Raw genomic sequence first — 19,948 nt, 5'->3', positions numbered from 1 at the left:
TTTCCAAGATTTATGTCGGTGTAGCGGTGGAAAGATCACTTTGATGTAGCACGGTCACAATGTGCCCATATTTATCAATGGGGAGGACACTCAAGATCTTTCTCACAATGTCGGATGGTGACATTTGAGTAAGTCCAAGCCCATTGACCTTCCTCTACAAGAACATTTAAACGAGAATACATTTCATTAGCACTTTCTTTGGGAAGCATCTCAAAAGAATTTAGCTTTTTAATCACAAGATGATAGCGTTCCTCACGCTCACTCTTGGTTCCCTCATGGAGCGCACAAACGTCCGACCATAGTGCATGGGCGTCTTTGTGGTTCCTTACACGATTAAACACATCTTTGCAAAGGCCTCTAAAGATGGTGTTGCGAGCCTTTGCATTCCATTTTTCATAGTTTACTTCATCGCCTTGAAGTTGTGCGGCATTCTTAGGTGTTGGGAACCCTTGAGAGGCGGCTCTAAGAATTCCAACATCTAGAGCTTCTAGGTAAGCCTCCATGCGAATTTTCCAATATGGAAAATCATCCCCCTCGAAGATAGGAGGAGGTCCATCCCCGTGAGACATCTTGCTCTAAGCGGTTAGGCTTAAAAACGTGAGCACGAGGCTCTGATACCAATTGAAAGGATCAAGATGCCCAAGAGGGGGGGGGGTGAATTGGGCTAATTCTAAATTTTCTTGCAATAATCAAATCCTACGGATAGCCCAATTAACCCCTTGTGCCTAGAAAAGTGTTTCTATCAAATCAACGCACAAATGACTTGCACCCTATGTTCCAAACTTACTCTAGCATAGCAATTCTATGAATGTAAAGCAAGTATTGAATTGCTCAAAGTAAATACTCAAAGTAAGTGCTCAAAGTAAATAGGGAGAGAAAGGAACGCGGCGATGTTTTGCCGAGGTATCGGAGAGTCGCCACTCCCCACTAGTCCTCGTTGGAGCACTCGCGCAAGGGTGTAGCTCCCCCTTGATCCGCGCAAGGATCAAGTGCTCTCTATGGGTTGATTCTTCGACACTCCATCGCGGCGAATCACCCAAAGCTGCTCACAACTTGAGTTGGGTCACCCACAAGCTCTGCCGGGTGAACACCAAACTCCCAATCACCACCAAGCCATCTAGGTGATGGTGATCACCAAGAGTAACAAGCACGAACTCTCACTTGACCACGCGAAGCCTAATGAGAAGATGGATGCACACTTGTCTACTCTTGATTCACTAATGAGGTTTCACTCTTGGATTCTCAAATCACAAACACCTCACTAGGACCTTGCTCTTCTTGACACTCACAAACGTGTTTCTCAGCTGTTGGAATGAGCAAAAGTGACTCCACTCACGAGTGGAGCATCTATTTATAAGGCAGCCTGAAAAACGAACCGTTATGAGCTTCTGCGGGGTGACCGGACGCTCCGATCGTTTTGACCGGATGCTCCGGTCAGTTCAACCCGCGAACAGTTTTCAAGTGATGACCGGACGCTGTCAGGGTCCAGTCAGTACCGACCGGACGCGTCCGGTCGCTCTTGGATGCTTACTGTAAACGACCGGACGCTGGATACTCAGGGTCCGGTCACCACTGACCGGACGTGTCCGGTCGCACTTTCTCAAGTCTGGACCCTTACTGGAGTCGACCGGACGCTGGCCCTCAGCGTCCGGTCACACGACCTTCCAGCGTCCGGTCACACCAAACTTGTTCTTCACAGTCAAATGAACTGACCGGACCCTGCGGCCAGCGTCCGGTCGCACCGGAGCCAGCGTCCGGTCAGTATTTGACCCTCCATTCACTTCCAACTTTCGATCATATGTGAATGAAGTTTGCTCCAAAGGATCTTAGGCATTCATAGGAGCTACCTAGAGCTAGTTTTAACAAGTGTGCACCACACCTAACTCACTAGACTCAACTAGGTCAAGCTACCCGTTTATACCCCCCTTCATAGTATGGCCAAAGGAAAAAACAAAGTCCTAAACTACTCTAAGTGTCTCTCCAACTTCAATTGACACTTAGAACTAGTCATCCTTAACCTTGTCGTCCATCCTTTGAAAACTGAAACGATTTCCATCGTAGGGGCATGACAACCTCGATTGCCCAATCGATCTCCATTACCATGACCTGACTTAATTGCCTCTGCAAAACACATGTTAGTCATAGTAATATTGTATTGACATTAATCACCGAAATCCACTTAGGGGCCTAGATGCTTTCAGCGCCCAACGTCCTCTCCCAGCGCTACGACGCCCCGTCCCGAAGCCCGATGTCGAGCGTGCCGCCGCCTCCAAGTCCGTCGCCACCGAGTCAAGGAGGGAGCTACCGCAGTTCCCCACCAGGTAGGTCGTGGTCGGCGGCAATGTCGTGTTTCAAGTGTTTCAGATGTTTTAGACGTACGTTTTCAAGTGTTTCATCTAGATATTGCCTATGTTGCAATAGCTATATACGCATATTGCAAGCGTATGTTTTAAATGTCTCAGGTGTTTCAGATGTATGTTGCAAATGTTTCATCTGAATATTTCAAATGTAGATTTTGGTGTTGCACATGTTGCAATATCTATACATGCATGTTTCATCTATTTTCAGACATATGTTGCAAATATTTTATTTGCATGTTTCAAAAGTAGATCTGGTGTTGCACATGTTGCTATGACTATACACGCATGTTTTAAGTGTTTCATATGTTTCAGACGCATGTTGCAAGTGTTTTATTTGGACGTTTCAAATGTAGATCTCGGAAAAGCACATGCTGTTGCTGCTAGTGCGCCGCCGTGGGTCACCGCGTGTTCCTACTAGTGCTGTTGATGCCTTCATGCGGGCACATGAAAGGGAATAGGCTTGGGGTGGTCCCCGTGCATGTGTGGTCCCGCACGACCTCTAGAGTAGGATGGCTACGGCGCGAGGAAGATGGGTGTGTCAGGCGTAGGCGCGGGAGCACCGTCCGACGCGAGCGCCTCTGATCGGAAATCCGGGCACTAGCAAGTCCGCTTTGATAAATCGGAGCCGCAATTTTTTTTAGATTGATATAAATCACAATAAACATCTTAGATGGGCATATATAATCGCCTATGTAAATTAATCGAGACTAACGCAGACATTGAATAGAGGTGGGCGTGATGCCCACCTCTGTTAACCTATTTTGCCGGCTACTAATGTTACAATGCTGGTTGAACAAGCTGCCTAGATTTTTTTTTCATGATGAGTGCCCACCTAAATGAATGGTGAATCGGCACAGCAGCAATCTCTCCCAAGTGACTAGGAGAAAACTGACTAGCCATAGAAACTCGTTCTCTCTTGATCAAGACTTTTGTGGCACCTACTACTTGAATTGTCGTCCTCCTAGCTGGTGATCAGTGCCAAAGGCGAAGAATGGGGCCTTTTGTCAAAGCAAGTACATCGCATAGACGGAGTAGGCTACTCCGTTCAAGAAGGAATAACCTTACATATCTTTAAATCAAATGTATAAAAAAGATGTCATATTTAGCTACCAATTTGTAGGATTTAATTTGTTATCTAATATATTTTCATAGTAGCATATCATTTGGTGTTATAAATGTTGATACTTTTCTCTATAAATTTAGTTAAGTTATAATAGTTTTATTTCGAGTAGGACAGAGATAGTAGATATTACAGGTGCAATAATTGATATGTAATCAAGATAACGACCTGGTGTTGTGAGAAAAGTGACAGTGGGTGATGTGTCGTCACAGGAGTGGCGGAAGTGTCTCTATAAAAGTTGAAAAAGGGAATATGCAAACATTACAAATTCACAATAGCATGTTGTGAAGATCGCACCTAACATGTCTCGTCTAGTAAACAATAACAAACGGTGTCCACAATTGCCATCGAACCACCGGCGGGCGGACTGAGTTGACAACGATGCAGCCAGCAGGGGCCACTAGACACGTGGAATTGGAAAGCCACAGCTCACCGTCAGATCAGACTAGTAAGCAACACGCCAACACAGGTATATCGCTGGGCGTGTCGTCGGATCCACAAGGCATCTACATTGTGCTAAGGGCTTGTCCGATGTACGTGGCGTATATGGTGGCCGAAACATTCATCTTCAGAGCCTGTTTGATCATTCCTCTAAACTTTAGAGCATTTTTGCTCAGTTTTGAGCTGTAAAGCACTAATGTGAAGTGAGTTAAAGTTTAGAGCTAATTTTTTATCACTTGTTTAGAGGCTTTAGCTGTAAAGTTTAGAGGGGTGAATCCAAATAACGTTACATTAAATGTCCATGTCAAAAAAGAAAAAACAGTAGCCTCATAAACTACTTGTAGAGTTAACAGTAATCTCATCTCACAAAAAGTCATGACAATTACGGAAGAACGTGTTGACAGAGAAGATAGACTCTAAAGTGACGTTACTCGCTCAAGGAACCACTTTGTACTTACTTGGACCATAACGTTACGAAAGAAAGGGGTTTGCGTTGAGTGGATGCGATACCTCATTCATTCAGTACAGTAATGTACTTACTTGGACCATATAACCTTTTGTTAGGACTAACGCTAATTGCTGCTCATATTCTGACTGCTCCAAAAAGCAGATGTGGTTAGAGATCCATTTTTTATACGTCCTAGTCTCCCGGATCTAATAAGGATGCAAGGAAGATTATCCATAAACTTGCAAATATGTTTAGGGCCCCTTTGGTAGACCTCCAGCTCCAGCCAAAACAGTTTCAGTTGTGACTTCACATGTGGAGCAGATTCGTTTGAACAGCTAAAGTAGTTTTTGTGGACCATTTGGCAAAACAGCTTCTCTAGTAATTCAAAAGAACGAAGTGCCCGTGCTACCTTTTTTTTCTTTTCTTTTCTTTCCTTTCTACTTATCCATTCACTCACACATTCACGGACGGGGCGAGTTCTCTTCTACCTCCGTCCGGTCGTGCTCCTATCTCCCCCATGCCCCACCGCCCCTGCAGCCGCGCACCCCCCAGGGTCGCTTGTGTGCCCCACATCGCCTCCGTGCCCACGCACCCATTGCCTTCACGGCCGCCCGCCTCCCCGCGGTTGCCCGCCCCATCGGAGTTGCCTCGTTGGAGTTGCTTGCGTACCCATCGCCTTGCGCCCCCCCCCCCCCCCCCCCCCCCCCCCGCCGCCTCTGCGCCGGCATAGGGCGGCGGCTCCGCCGCGGCACCTACGTGTCTCCCCGTGATAGCGTGACGTCACCTTTCTTTGCACAGGTGGTAAAGAAGAAGGTTACCCGTGTCCAATCCGCACAGGGGCCATTGCACGTGTCGGCAGGAGCCGGATGAAGCTAGTATTTCCGGCTCCGTGTGTGAAAAGGGCTATGTGAGAGTGCGTTTCACGCATATCCTAGAGAGGAGCACTCTGCGTTTTGGCCGTTTGGTTGGTGGAGCAGCAAAACAGCTCCAAGAGCTACGCTGAGAGCCATACCAAAAGGCCCCTTAATTGTTGCAGGTTAGGGAGTAACCTACAAAATTAAATGTATTTATAGATTCACGGACAACCTGCCTTGCGTCCTAAAATCTAGAACATACATAAAGGCAACATGCTAACAACATACAAGTACTACTTAGTTTGACAAGGTTTGTTTCTATACCAAATACTCCCTCCGATTTGTTTTACGAGACGCACATGTATATCAATATTTAAACTTTAAAATCCTCTGATCATAATTTAGCAAATACTTTTAGTTATTATATACAAACTTGATATAGTTAGATTTGTAATTAAATATATTATTTAATTTTTATAAGTTCTATAAGTATTAACTATATATAATATAAAATAAATAAATAATCAAAGTATAATTTGAGAAACCATGTTATATTAAGTTGCGCCTCATAAACTGTGTCATATCAAAGTGTAGTTAAAAGAATGATTTTTTCCTTCTGTTTCTCACTCTCTCCCCCTTCTATTTGTCTCTCATTACTCTTTCGTCACTCTTTCCTTACTCCTACCGTTCTCGCTCTGATTTTTGGAGCTATAAAATCTTTATTGGCGTCACATGGCTCGTGTTATGACCTAGCCATACGAGGTTGCTCATGCTGTAAGGCATGTGAAGGCGTACGGTTCGTCTTCCACCTTTTTTTAAAATTCATAAATTATACATATAATAGACACTTATTTTAGTTGAGTCAATCTCCTATCAATTTTCTATGCAGAATCCTTTATTACACTAGCATTATGGGCATTGCAGTTTACAGTATTTGATTTAAGGCTGACCAAGCCTAATTAAATTCAACAAAATAACTAGCTCATTATCGTTGGCACGAGCGTCATGCAACATGTCTTGTTACAGCATACGAGCATGTTTACTAATAAAAAGACAAATTTTAATGAAAAAGAGAGAAGGAAGAATTATGACAAAGAAGAATAAAAACAAAAAGAAGCTGACAGGTGGACTCCACATGTCATGTGTCTTATCTCACCTTCAATTGTTTTTGAACTAAATACTCCCTTCGTCCCTTTCTAAGTGTCGTCTAAATTTTTGTGTTACTCAAACTTATTTATATTTAACTAGATTTATAAAAAAATAAGTAACATTTATATCTCTAAATAAATATAATAAAAAATATATTTAATGATTAATGTAATGATATTTATTATGCACCATAAATATTATTTTATCTATTGTATATATTTGGTTAAAATTGAGTCCGTTAGACTGGAGCGAGGGAGTATAAGGAGCATATATCTATCGATAATGCTACGGAACATATGTCCAGAATCTTAAAAAAAAACTCGGACACTTTGCTTCGAGATAGCTGTAGCAACGCGACTGGCCCAACAGAACCATCTACGCTCTCTCCTCTATATATCTACTCCATCTACATTGTGACAGCTGACAGAAATCCCCAACTCCTCGCTTTGCTCGTCGCGGTCCACTGCGCCGTCCATCCGCCCCAAGCCACCTCGCGGCGGTGCCCCTATCCCGCGTCGAGCCGCGCCACGTCTGTCGCCGCGCCGTGCTCCATCCCCCACCACGCCCACTTCGCCACGTCGCGCCGTGCCCGGTCCCCGCCCTACGCGTCGTGCCCCGTCACTCGCCGCGTCAAGGTGCTAACGACGCCGCCGTTTCCTACCAAGAGGTCATGGCTGTTGTCGACACTGGCGTCGCTGCGACGTTCGACCTCAGCTCGTGACACCACAAGATTAGGAGTGGCTAGACCTAGAGGGGGCTTCTCCGGCTGCACCTCGCGCTCCCTTCCTTCCTTGATGTTACAAGCACGTGTTGCAAGCGTATGTTTCAGATGTTTCATATGTATGTTGCAAGTGTTTTATGTGGATGTTGTAAAAGTAAATCGGGATGTTGCATATGTTGTAATGACTATACACGTATGTTGCAAGTGTCTGTTCCAAATATTTCAGCTGTTTCAAAAGGATGTTGCACGTGTTTTATCTGGATCAGCTTGTTCGCTTGTTGGTTTCCGTCAGGGCTTATCAGTCAGCCAACAGTGTTTTCCTCTCACAATAAACCAGCATCGGTCGGGCTTATCAGCCCAGAAATCAACCAGCAAATAGGCTGGATGTTGCATATGTTTCACACTTATGTTGCAAATGTCTCATCCGGATGTAGCATATGTTTTCACACTTATTTGCATATGTTTCATCTAGATGTTGCATATATTTTTGCAATGGTTACACACGTGTTTCCCTCGTGTTTCAGACGTATTGCAAGTATTTTAACTGTTTCAGACGTATGTTGTAGATATTTTCTCTAGTTATTGCAAAAGTAAATCTGGTGTTGCACATGTTGCATGGACGCCATATGTAGCAGCTGCTAGGCCCACCTGCATGCGCGTGAGTGTGGTGAGGACACGAGCAGCAAACGTGGGACCGTACAGGCGCAGATTGAGATGGAAGCGGACGTGGGACACGGAGCAGGCATGGGAAGACATGCGGCGCGGGCATCCGCATGCGCTGATGCGCCCCCATCCAGACGTCGAGCCGCTAGCCTTTCCCTGTATCTATACCTATGTATATGTAAATCAAACATGAGACAGAATTATCCCATGCCTCAAAACTACTAAGTGCTTGTTTAGTTTCAAAAAACTTTATCAAAAAGTGCTACAGTAGCTATCACATCAAATCTTACGATACGTGCATGGAGAATTAAATATAGACGAAAAAAAACTAATTGTACAGTTTGATTGAAAATTGCAAAACGAACGTTTTAAGCCTAATTAGTTCATAATTAAACAATAATTACCAAATAAAAACGAAAGTAGTCAAATTCTCAAAATTCACGAATTAAACACAGCAGTAGATCAGATCACTGTCCCACGCCCACCAAACACACGGTTAAAAAATACTATCCCGTGCTAGTAAACCCCTTCCACCTCACACGTGCCGACGTGCGCAGTGGTGCGTTACTGCGTCCATTGCCGTGGGCCCCAGAAGACCAGGCGCGCGCTCCTCATCTCTTTCGTCTCCGCTGTCAGCTGCCCAAAAGCCAAACCCACGTCCTCCGCGCCGCAGTCTCCGATCGATCGATCTCTTCGGGGGATTCAGGAGAGGAGGAGGCCAGGTTCCCGCCCCGCATTCGCACGCCGATTGATTCCGGATCTTAGCTCGAGAGCCTGGCGGCCCCTTCTCGGTGCTCGTCGCGGGATTTCCGGTGAGAGTACTGTTCTCGCGGCGTCGTCCCACGGGATCGCGCCTGCCTTCCTCCTCTATTCTCTTTTTTTGGCCGGCTCTTGGAATTTGGTTGGAGAATCGGGGTTTTGCCCCCACCGAAATTGTCACATTAGAGTGCTTGTGATGTTTGGGCTTTCGATTGGTTCCGTCTTAATCTTACGGATGATGAAGCAGTACAGTGCTCCTGGGATGGATTGTTTATTTTATTTTCTTCTGTTATATCTTCCGTTGCTCACGCTAGTCCAACCCCAGTTATTCCTGCGTGAACTATTTTGACACTATTACCTGATTTGTTCATCTGTTAACAGTCAACACTGAAGGTTCACTTGGGCACGCAATATAATTTTTCCTTCTATTCTAGTCCGATGCACCTCTAGAGAATTCTGACTTTTGTGCTATATTTATCTACTGAGCATTCCTGGTTGATTCCATGTGTTTAATTTGTTTCAATCAACACTGCCTATCATCTTTATACAACATTGTTTTATTACACCTTATGACGTGTCTGAAATTTCTGTTATGTGTTTTTGTAACGTAAAATTGACACAAATTTGATTCTATATGCTTCAACCAAATGATTTGTTTGCCTACCTTTACTCATCTGAGTTACAGGCTTACAGCACCTAAGTGATATTTCTCTGATTTAAAGCAAACTAGACTTAGTGGATCCTTTGAGATATGAGATATCAATTTGACAGATTGATTCTTAGACCTTGATTAAAGTTTGAACAATTATTTATTTGACTTTGGTATACCTTGCTGACATTATATTTCCTGGATATATCAGCTGTATTATGGCATCATTTTTTTTTGTTTCCATTTTTGACACATTTCTGAATTCTGATGTATTTACAGATCAGAAATCCTTTGTTTGCCTTTCTGTGTGATTTGAAATGTCTGTGAATGTTCACGCTCTTCGTCACTTCAAATATCCTGTAGTTTGTAAAATTCTTTTGTTGATATTTATGGTCAGATGAATTTAATATATAGTTGCTTCAGTGAATGTTAACCTGTTTGCAGGGTTAGCCCAAAGAAATAAGAAACATGGTACAGACTCATGTTGATGAGCAACCAAAGGGTGTGTCTCGGAATCGTCCACCTGCACATATGAATGGCGATGAAGTGAGATACTCCTTCCTTTATTCATATAAAAGCTACTGCCACACCATATTATGTTGACTTTATGAAAACTCAATAATTTAATCAGTCACAATTGTGTTTGCCATTAACAATCCAATTTTTATTTACATCAGTATAAAATGCTTAATTTTATGGGTTGATGTGGGCATGTAATTATGAATGATTATTTTACCCATATCTTTATTTTCATGATTCCAGTTAGCTCTATTAACTCATAATTTGAATGGTTCTATCAACCACCTGTAAAAAGAATATGAGTACTATTCATCTGTATTCCTGACTTATTAAAATCTCCCATTGTATTTTGGGTTCAAATGGGGTATTCTTTGATGTCAGGAAAAGGTTTATCCTGGCCAACTCCCAGTGTTGACCTGGGAACATAAGCTAACTCATGTTAGACATGATTTGCCGCCATTCAGACTTACATGGAGAGAGACAATGCAGCTGGTACTTCTTCTACTTTGCATAGCCTAGCCTTTTCTTCCACTGCACCCCCCCCCCCCCCCCCCCCCCCCCCCACCCACCAACACACACATAATCTTCATTGTACCGTTGCAGGCTGGTATTGGTTTACGTCTCAGTCGACATATTGTTGAGGAAACTTCAAAAGGGCGAGTATGTTTCATTATTTTCACATGTTCATGGATAATAACAAATTATCATGTGGAAAACTGATATGTTCCACATGCTTCAGTTTTCACTTGGATACCATGTAAGTTCTAGCTTCGTTAGTTTTCTACAGATTGCTGTTATTGATCCTATGAAAAAGCGGGCTGCAAGATCTGGTCAGGGTGTCCCACTTGGTGGTATTGGGTATATCTTCTTCTCTTTGCGTAATATGTGTTTACTGTAAATATTGAGTGTATATTCATCATACTTTATATTATAAGATCTTCCAGGAAACTTATGTTCACCAGATTTAGGGTGCTCTTACTGTTTGATACTGTAAAGAGCTTGCGAGATTTCCTATGCATCACTTTGTTGCTAAACATGTTTGTATAACATTTCGTAGTTCAAGTGCCATGAAGAAAGAATAAGCATATTGTATTTACTTTATTGTTTCACTTGAAATGACACGGAGCTACCTACATTAATTCTCACTTGCCATCTTAAACACTACGCTGGTAAATCAAAGGTCGCTCTCAGCAACTCAGCCATCCGTTTTATTATTTCCCTGTTAGGTAGTGGGGTCAGGGGTGTCACCACACTGAAATATGCAGGAGTGTGTGCCCTACTGGGCGAAAGGGAGATATAAAAAACAGTTTCAAGTAGTGCATGCCCTAAAAATGTTTTCCTCTTGTTTGATGAAGCTTGTTGCCATATTTATGTATTTTCCTGATTGTTGGAAGTGTAGTGCAGGAAGTATTGGAAGAAGCTACAAAGGTGATTTCCAACGCTGGCAATTGTTTCCAGGAACTTGTGAAGATAAACCTGTATTGGCAAATCAATTTTCTGTAAGTCTTTAGTTTTCTCCACTTTCTTTCTGGCTGGTAAATGTGTTCTTTTGTGTCTGATGATTCTTGGAATTTGAGATACTCTTTTCTAATGCAATCTCACTTTGTACTGGCTTAATGCCTGAGGTGCTGATGCACCTTGTCAGACTTTTCGTGCTTTAATTAATGAACTATGGTGTGTTTTGATGCTTTTCAAGCTCTTATCTGCTGGATTAACCCATGCATTAGCTGATGAGAACTGCGATAAGAATTTTAAATACAGCGTTTGCTGTTTATTTGATATTTAAGTGTTGTCCATTTAGGCCTTCATTTCCCGCCAAGATGGTAGAAAATATTCCACAGTGTTACATCCTGGGAAACCAGATTTGCCGAAGTAAGCACACATGATGTTTACTCCATTAGTTTCCTTTATAACAGGGAATAGTTTTGATTTTTTTGAGTACTTGAAAAATTTCTTAGAGCTTTTTAAATGCAGAGGAAGTGATATTTCAGGAATTGGATCCTGGGACTGGAATATGAGTGGACAACAATCTACTTACCATGCCCTTTACCCTAGGGCCTGGACAGTATATGATGGTATTACAATAACTACAGAATTCTCTTTTGGTTAACATACTTCTATCTTTGTCTCATTTTGGATTGTGCTTGTTAGGAGAACCTGATCCTGATCTCAATATAGTGTGCCGTCAGATTTCTCCAATTATTCCACACAATTATCAACAGAGCAGCTATCCAGTTGCAGTATTCACTTTTACAGTAATACTACATACATTAAATTCCTTCAATCTACTATTTCACCTGTTCTTAACTTTATGATATAGCTCCACACCTTTGGCAATCACGTAAAAAAATTTCAGGTAACAAACTCAGGACATACAGCTGCTGATGTGACTTTGCTTTTTACATGGGCTGTAAGTTTCAGTAATGTTTTTTTTTTGTGAACAGATATTTCATAACTTTTATCATTATTGAATACTTACATTTTGTATCCCTTTTTCTCTGAACCTTCTTGCCTTATGTTTGTACATGCAGAACTCTGTTGGTGGAAAATCTGAACTCACTGGATATCATTCCAACTCTAGTATGATGTAAGAAAACAATAAGTATAAATTTTTAGCTGGTTTTCGAGCTTTTCTTGAATAAATAAGTTGTCGGGTTATATTTTTAATATGTCCTAATGGATGTCAGAGAAAAGGATGGTGTTCATGGCATACTATTACATCACAGGTAACTAAAAATTTTATTTTTTTCCTTAGAAAACATGTTGTCTCCTAGGAGTTAGATATATGGTTAAACTGAACTCAGCCAAGGGCAATTTTCTAATTCTAAATATCTTTAAATGTCATGTATCTGAGAGCAGAACAGCAGACGGTCAACCACCTGTAACTTTTGTGATAGCAGCACAGGAGAAAGAGGATATCCTTATCTCTGAATGTCCTTACTTTGTGATATCTGGGAGCTCTGCATCTGATGAATTCACAGCTAAAGATATGTGGAATTCTGTGAAAGAGGTTGGTTGAAGCTGGAAGCACTCTGAAATAACAAGGCATTTCCTATTATAAGATAAGATAATGAAAATACTAGTTGCATTTGTATGCTGAGTTTACATTCCTGCCTCATTGGTGAAACTATCACCTTTATGCAGTTGCACATGTAGCTGATCATCAGTTTATTTTATAACAAGAACCACAGTTCTCATTTAGGCAGCATTTCATTGTTGTTCTATGTTGCTTCTTATGCACTGCATGTCAGATAGTGGATGGTACCAGACAGTGCATTCCTGTGTCAATCTTTTGAAAGTCGTTTATGTTTGAATTCTGAGTTTGTCACTTATTTTGTAGAATATGTAATGGATCAGACAACTCAAAATATTCCAAACTGCTGAAAAGTGGAAACATTGGTAGTTGGCTCAAAATTTTAATGTTTAATTGTGTACCGGCCATATAAATATAATCTTGGAATACGCCTATTGTGGGTTAGTGAAAGTTGTTTCTGAGATGGTAGATAGGTTGAATGAGCCTTTTCCTAATGTCATGTACAAGTGTAAAGATTGAATGAAATCTTTACTTATGAATTGTAGTTGGGGTATGTAAAAGTCAACAGGCTAGCTAAAATTGGGACAGACTCTCTGGTGCAAAGATATTTCATTTTCTGACTCGGAAAATTTCATCTTAGGTTTACCTTCATGATTACCTACATTCTGATTAAAGTGATGCCAAATACTCTGCTTCAGCTTTAGCTTCAGGGCTTGTATACATTGCTTTGGTTCAATGTGTCAAATATTCTACCACCGTATCCAGTTTAATTTCTGGTAAAATATTCTACCCATCATGGCAGCATGGATCTTTTGATCATCTTGATCCCATCAAGACATCGATGTGCTCCAGACCACGATCATCAATAGGGGCAGCTATTGCTGCTTCAGTTAAGCTGGCTCCCAAGGCAACCCAGGATATTTCATTTTCACTTGCATGGGCTTGTCCTGAAGTGAAGTTCTCTAGTGGGAAAACCTATCATAGGTTAGAACAGCACAATTTCCAGTAATGAACAAAACAGTAGTGCAACTGAAACTAACTGCGTTCCATGATTTTCAGGCGTTACACCAAATTTTATGGCACAGATGGTGATGCAGCAGCAGCCCTTGCTCATGATGCCATTCTTGGTATAATCCACTTCCTCACTATAATTCTATTTAATGCACTCCTTTCTTACTTCAGTGTGCGCCATACACCCATACTACAATAATCCACTTTACATGAACTCAGCATGTTTCTGAAATATTCTAACAACTGGACAGTATGGGTCTTAATGATAAATTATTTTCACTAACAATTTTTAATACTAATAATTTTACATAAGTATTTGAAAAGAATTAAATTAATATTTCCATGTGCAAGCTTTGTTATCAATTAGGAAAACTGAGTGGTTCCCTGTAAAGTTGCTAACAGTGGAGATTCCTCCCCTGATTACTGCCACACTGGTATCATCCAATTAATTTTACCGTGTATCGTCCAATTAATTTTACGGTGTATCATCCAACTAATTTTACCGTGTCCAAACTTATTTCATGAAAGACTAGTTCATTTCTCTTTTTCTGTTATACACCCATTGACACAGTATAGACTAATTTTTTGCTGACAATGTCATCACCAACGAGGTCCTTGTATCTGAAATTGCTGACAATGTCATCACCAACGAGGTCCTTGTATCTGAAAGGGGAACATCCTGGATTAGACTCTTCTCTTTTGTAGTCATATTTCTTCCTATTAACATTTGTTGCTGACTTCTTTTGTATGCTTAATAAATTATAGAGCATGCTTCCTGGGAGAGGCAAATCGAGGAGTGGCAGAATCCTATTTTGCAAGATGAGAGGTTTCCTGCTTGGTTTGTTCCAACCTTAATAATTCATTTACTTGGTACACAAGATCTGAGGCTACTGAATGTCGATTTATAGCATGAACTTTCTTCGACAGGTATCCAGTTACACTTTTCAATGAACTCTACTATCTTAATGCCGGAGGAACTATATGGACAGGTATGCATCCATAATTTCTTTTTTTTTCCCTCTAAATGAAGCAAATTACTTTTCCTGAGAATTAACTCAGAGACATTATCAGATGGATTGCCACCAATTCAAAGCTTGACAGCAATTGGCTGGAAAAAGTTTTCTCTTGACACGTTAAATGGTGAATCTGATGATTTCAATGAGATGGTTCGACAGAATAATACTGCTTCTGATATTCTTCATCGAATGGCATCAGTATTTGAGAGGATGCATGCATCTATTGCATCAAATTCTGCTATAGGAACAACTTTGCTTCAGGGTGAAGAGAACATTGGCCAGTTTCTATACCTCGAGGGCATCGAGTATTATATGTGGAACACGTATGATGTTCATTTTTATGCATCATTTTCACTGATCATGTTGTTTCCAAAACTCCAACTTAGCGTCCAGAGAGACTTTGCTGCTGCTGTTATGATGCATGATCCTGAAAAGCTCAGGATCTTGCATGATGGAAAATGGGCTGCAAGAAAAGTGCTCGGCGCTGTTCCTCATGATCTTGGGTTATATGACCCATGGTTCAAAGTGAATGCGTACACGCTCTATAATACAGATCGATGGAAAGATTTGAATCCAAAGTATGTGCTGCAAGTTTATAGAGATGTTGTGGCCACAGGCGACAAATCCTTTGCTCGAGCTGTTTGGCCATCAGTATATATAGCAATGGCATATATGGAGCAATTTGACAAGGATAAAGATGGAATGATAGAAAATGAGGATTTCCCAGATCAAACGTATGACGTGTGGTCGATGGCTGGTATAAGTGCATACTGTGGTGGTCTTTGGGTGGCTGCTCTTCAGGCAGCATCGGCCTTGGCACGTGAGGTTGGTGACAAAGCTTCTGAAAAGCTTTTTTGGGACAAATATGAGAAGGCCAAGTCTGTCTATAGCAAGCTGTGGAATGGTTCTTACTTCAGCTATGATGATGGCGACAACAAAGTTAGCACATCTATCCAAGCAGATCAATTGGCTGGACAATGGTATATATCACTAATATATGCTAATTCTTTTTAAATTTTAAATGTTGTCTAATATGATAAATAGATACAACTTTACCCCTTAACACATTACATGAATCGCTAGCAGTTTTCAGTTTCGATCATCGATTGACATACGTAATAAATATTCGTGAAATTCTTGGATGAAGACGAGTTGAAACATGGACAGTTGCTGCCAATTTTCTAGGAAATACATTTTTTTCTTCATTCAGTATGTTTATTACGTGTTTGTATAAATATTTGTGGAAACTAATATGTAAAATCAACTCCTTTTTATCATTGCTATTAGTAACTTCTAAAATGCCTATACTATAACTGCTCGTTCGTGCAATCAACTTATGGCTTAGCAAACAGAAGCGTTTAAGTAGAATAAAGCATACAATAGCAGAGTACTTGTTAAGCAGAGTCTTGTATCTGAATGACAGTGAGCTCCAGTTCCAGTAGTAGATAACTTTATATGAAGTCAAGATTGTGCACAACATTATGCTTCCATGATTGGTTTTTCCATCACAGAATTTTGAATGTTACCTTTGAATCAAATAGCATAATGAAGTTCTGCTACTTACCTTGTTTACTAATGAATTTGATGCTGGGCTGTTACTTTTTCCAGGTATGCCAAAGCCTGTGGTCTCTTCCCAATTGTTGACAAAGATAAGGCACAAAGTGCGCTAGAGAAGATATTTTCTTTCAATGTCATGAAGTTCAAGGATGGTACAAGGGGAGCTATGAATGGGATGTGGCCAGATGGCACTGTGGACATGTCTGCAATGCAGTCTAGGGAGATATGGCCAGGGGTGACATATGCACTAGCTGCAAGCATGATTCAAGAAGGCATGGTTGAGCAGGGATTTAAAACAGCTGAAGGGATCTATCATGCTGCCTGGTCTCCAGAAGGACTTGGGTGAGTATGTGCATATAAATTGAGGTTTGATGTTTTTCGCTGTCAACAGGTGTGTATGTGTTTGGACGTGGTATAACATTTGAGATATAGAACTTTACCTGAGCGGCTGAGCCTAGTTATTTAATATAGCGCTATGGACTTAGGTGGTGTTTGGATCCGGTGACTAAAATTTAGGAGGTGTGTCGGGAGGATGTTGCATAGGGTGTTCGGATACTAATAAAAAAACAAATTACATAATCCGTCAGTACTCAACGAGATGAATTTTTTAAGCCTAATTAATCCGTCATTAGCACATGTTTACTGTAGCATCACATTGTCAAATCATGGACTAATTAGGCTTAAAAGATTCGTTTCGCGAATTAGTCGCAAACTATGTAATTAGTTTCGTAATTAGTCTATATTTAATACTCCATGTATGTGTCCAAACATTCGATGGGACAACGACTAAAATTTAGGAGGTGCAACCAAACACCACCTTAGTTATAAGAATGCATTAACTTTGGGGATAGAGAGTTCGTTCCTAAATCTGTATCTTCTGAAGTTTTTATAATGTAATAAAACCAGTAAGACATGTAGTGAATAAAGGATGGAGATCTCCCTACACCTACCTGGGGTTTTTTTTTTTCTGAACTTTAATTCTGTACACTAAATGACTTGCTCTTTTTTCTCTGAATACAATCCACTAATTCCGCTCAATTTAGATTTATATTTTGTATAATGGATAGTGCCTGCTAGTGCTGCCTTTCTTATGCTATTAAGGAAACCCGACAATTTGATTTCCTCAGATACTCATTCCAAACTCCTGAAGCCTGGAACAACGACGATGAGTACAGGTCCTTGTGCTACATGCGCCCGCTTGCCATATGGGCAATGCAATGGGCACTCTCGAACCCGAAGCTCCACAACACTCCTCAGGCAGACATACCCCAGGATTCATTCCCCAAGAACCAGTTCGCCTACGCGCGGATCACAAAGCTCCTGCAACTGCCTGAAGACGAATCGTCCAAGAGCTTCCTCCGAGTGGTGTACGAGATCATCAGGAACAGGTTTAGGTCCTGAATCGCCTCCGCGCGCCTGCCTGTGCGCTGAGTGTCCGAATTGTTGATGAAACATTCATTGTCATTGCCGTTTGTAAACATTGTTGCTGTTGGATACCGCAAATTCGTACATAATCAGTCGTAATAAACATGTGAAGTGTGGTCGTTTGCATATAAATAAATACTATATATGAGCTGTTATGAGTTATGACGGAGACATCTCTCCCTCAGACCTCAGCCGTGCTAACCGTTCTCGCGCTGTCTTTGTCACCCAAAGCGCCGGTTTGTTTATTTCTGTTCAGTTTTCGAAAAATTTATACATCCACAGTTGCATTGCGCAAATCATCCGAAAACGGGTGGGCTGGGCTCCACTTTGGTGCTGCGGCTAGGAAATTGCAAAGAGCATGGGCTGCTGCCTACTAGTTGGGCCAAAGTGGGTAACTGCGATATGACGTGGGTAGGAAATTGCAACGAGCTTCCACTGAAACAAAAAAAAAGAAAATTATTGCAACGAGCATGGGCTGTTGCCTACTAATTGGGCCAAGGTGGTAACTGCGGTACGATGGTCCAACGTGGATGGAAGGATTCCCACATCGTTCTGGAAAATTTTTTATTTTTTTTAAATTCCTTTTTTGCAAAATATTTGTCTAAATAAAAATTTGCAAAACTATACCGCTGGTTGAGTTGGCAGAATATTGGTTACGCCGGTTCAATTGACGGAATATTCTTTTTTTCTGCCAGCTCATTTAAAAAACTCATATTTTTTATATGTAACTAAAATTTATATGAAAGTTGTAGAGAAAAAAAATATCTAACTTTGTAGCTTATGGTAGTTTTTATTGAGGTTGTTTTGATGCCTAAAAGATTGATACAATGTCAAGATCTATATAGATCTAAACATTTTATCGATTATTTTGGCATAAAGACGGTTCCAGTCCCCTCCAATCGCCTTGATTTGGGATTAATCAAACAAGTCCTAAATGGAGTATACGATGGCTCCGTTCGGCTGACAGAATTTTGGCTGAAACTGACTGAAAACACTGTTATGGCTGAATAGTTGTGAGAGAAAAATATTGTTCCGGCTGAAAAAAAAGAAGCCGAATAAGCCGAATATAGGGTAAGCCGAACGGGGCCGATATAGTTAAAATACGACCGCTATTTAGATTTTTTCATACCACGAAGACGGGGCCGTTTGGATCCTTGGAATTGAATTCATCCTAATAATTATAATTTAAGGGCAGATTAATTAAGCTAATATCATTATATATGGAATATATTTGTATAATTATTGTTAGCCGTACAAGGGAGATACTTATATGTTGCATTTCTACTATAGGGAAGCAAGTTGAAGAGCGTGCTATAAGTTGGAGAGTAGAAATATAACATGATGATCTATAGAATCAATTTCCATCTCCCACCCTATGAATTTGAGATAGTCTTATATGTGAACTTATGAAAGTTGTGGAATGTCAAATTTCAAACCAAATAACCTAATCCATTAAGTAGATTTCAATTTCTCTAAAATAAAAAAAATCCAAACGGCCCTTATATTCTTGCGTTGCGTGCTCAAGATCAGCTCTATATTTGTGTCATGCTGATGGAGCTAAGTCCATCGCATGACCAGGCATACCAATGCAAAGGTTAACTCCAACTTATATATATGTACCCCGAAACTAATTATGCAAGAAATGAAAAGAAAGTTTAAGTGAGCAAGAGTACTTGTTTACTTGTACTTTGACCAAGTAGATGCTTGTTCGATTTATAAGTTAGGAAATATTTAGGTGCGGTTCAGTTCCATGCCAGGAACAATTACAGGCCGTTCCAAGCTGCAAACGAGCGAAACCTTATGGGTTACTTTTACGCGCCTGATTTAGAAGTTATACAGAATATTTATGGGTTAACTTTCCTGCACCTTGAAAGTCTATTATAATTTGTAACTTTTTTTATCCTTTTGAATCGATGAGCACAGTTTTCAAATAAAATTTTAAGTCTATTTTAAAATTTTGAAGTAACTGACGTGGGTTATAAATTATCATCGAATGTTTATGTCATTTTTTTAAAACTATATAGATATGCAAAGGTTTTATTTTCCTCGCTCGTGACACATTTGCATATACAGACAAATCTACCAAACCACGGCCAACGATGACTTTGAGCCTGTTCGTTGGTTGATTTTTGAGCTGATAAGTCCAACTGATGCTGATTTATTATGAGAGAAAAATACTATTAACTAACTGATAAGCCCTGTCTGAAACCAACCGACCAAAT

General features: G+C 40.8%; 1 protein-coding gene across 4 annotated transcripts; it reads left to right on the top strand.

Moving 5' to 3' along the window:
• The first annotated feature begins 8,318 nt into the window (after positions 1 to 8,318).
• On the top strand, positions 8,319 to 17,927 carry LOC136486626 (uncharacterized). 4 transcript variants are annotated; one of them, XM_066483574.1, is made up of 20 exons: positions 8,319 to 8,568; positions 9,609 to 9,710; positions 10,065 to 10,175; positions 10,287 to 10,343; positions 10,471 to 10,541; positions 11,083 to 11,182; positions 11,485 to 11,555; positions 11,658 to 11,758; positions 11,835 to 11,938; positions 12,040 to 12,093; positions 12,215 to 12,270; positions 12,371 to 12,409; positions 12,543 to 12,693; positions 13,520 to 13,701; positions 13,777 to 13,844; positions 14,494 to 14,566; positions 14,656 to 14,717; positions 14,800 to 15,724; positions 16,353 to 16,643; positions 17,429 to 17,927. In XM_066483574.1, exons 2-20 carry the CDS (start codon positions 9,633 to 9,635, stop codon positions 17,700 to 17,702), a joined length of 2,868 nt encoding a protein of 955 aa, XP_066339671.1. In that variant the 5' UTR covers positions 8,319 to 8,568; positions 9,609 to 9,632; the 3' UTR covers positions 17,703 to 17,927. The 4 variants fall into 4 exon arrangements, with proteins under 4 accessions (XP_066339671.1, XP_066339673.1, XP_066339674.1 ...); XM_066483576.1 differs by lacking the exons at positions 8,319 to 8,568; positions 9,609 to 9,710; positions 10,065 to 10,175; positions 10,287 to 10,343 and having other exon boundaries at positions 10,504 to 10,541; positions 11,088 to 11,182; positions 11,642 to 11,758; XM_066483577.1 differs by lacking the exons at positions 8,319 to 8,568; positions 9,609 to 9,710; positions 10,065 to 10,175; positions 10,287 to 10,343 and having other exon boundaries at positions 10,509 to 10,541; positions 11,675 to 11,758.
• The last annotated feature ends 2,021 nt before the right edge of the window (positions 17,928 to 19,948 follow it).

The sequence above is a fragment of the Miscanthus floridulus genome, chromosome 10 (genome assembly GCF_019320115.1).
Source record: "Miscanthus floridulus cultivar M001 chromosome 10, ASM1932011v1, whole genome shotgun sequence".
Classification (NCBI taxonomy): Eukaryota; Viridiplantae; Streptophyta; class Magnoliopsida; order Poales; family Poaceae; genus Miscanthus; species Miscanthus floridulus.
This window is presented reverse-complemented; position numbering and strand designations above follow the sequence as displayed.

Excerpts from the sequence above, each read along its gene's own strand:
- LOC136486626 (XM_066483574.1), top strand. The coding sequence starts at position 9,633 with ATGGTACAGACTCATGTTGATGAGCAACCAAAGGGTGTGTCTCGGAAT. Across the intron at positions 12,694-13,519 it reads TGTGGAATTCTGTGAAAGAG|CATGGATCTTTTGATCATCT; the intron begins GTTGGTTGAAGC and ends CCATCATGGCAG. Across the intron at positions 14,567-14,655 it reads GATGAGAGGTTTCCTGCTTG|GTATCCAGTTACACTTTTCA; the intron begins GTTTGTTCCAAC and ends TTTCTTCGACAG.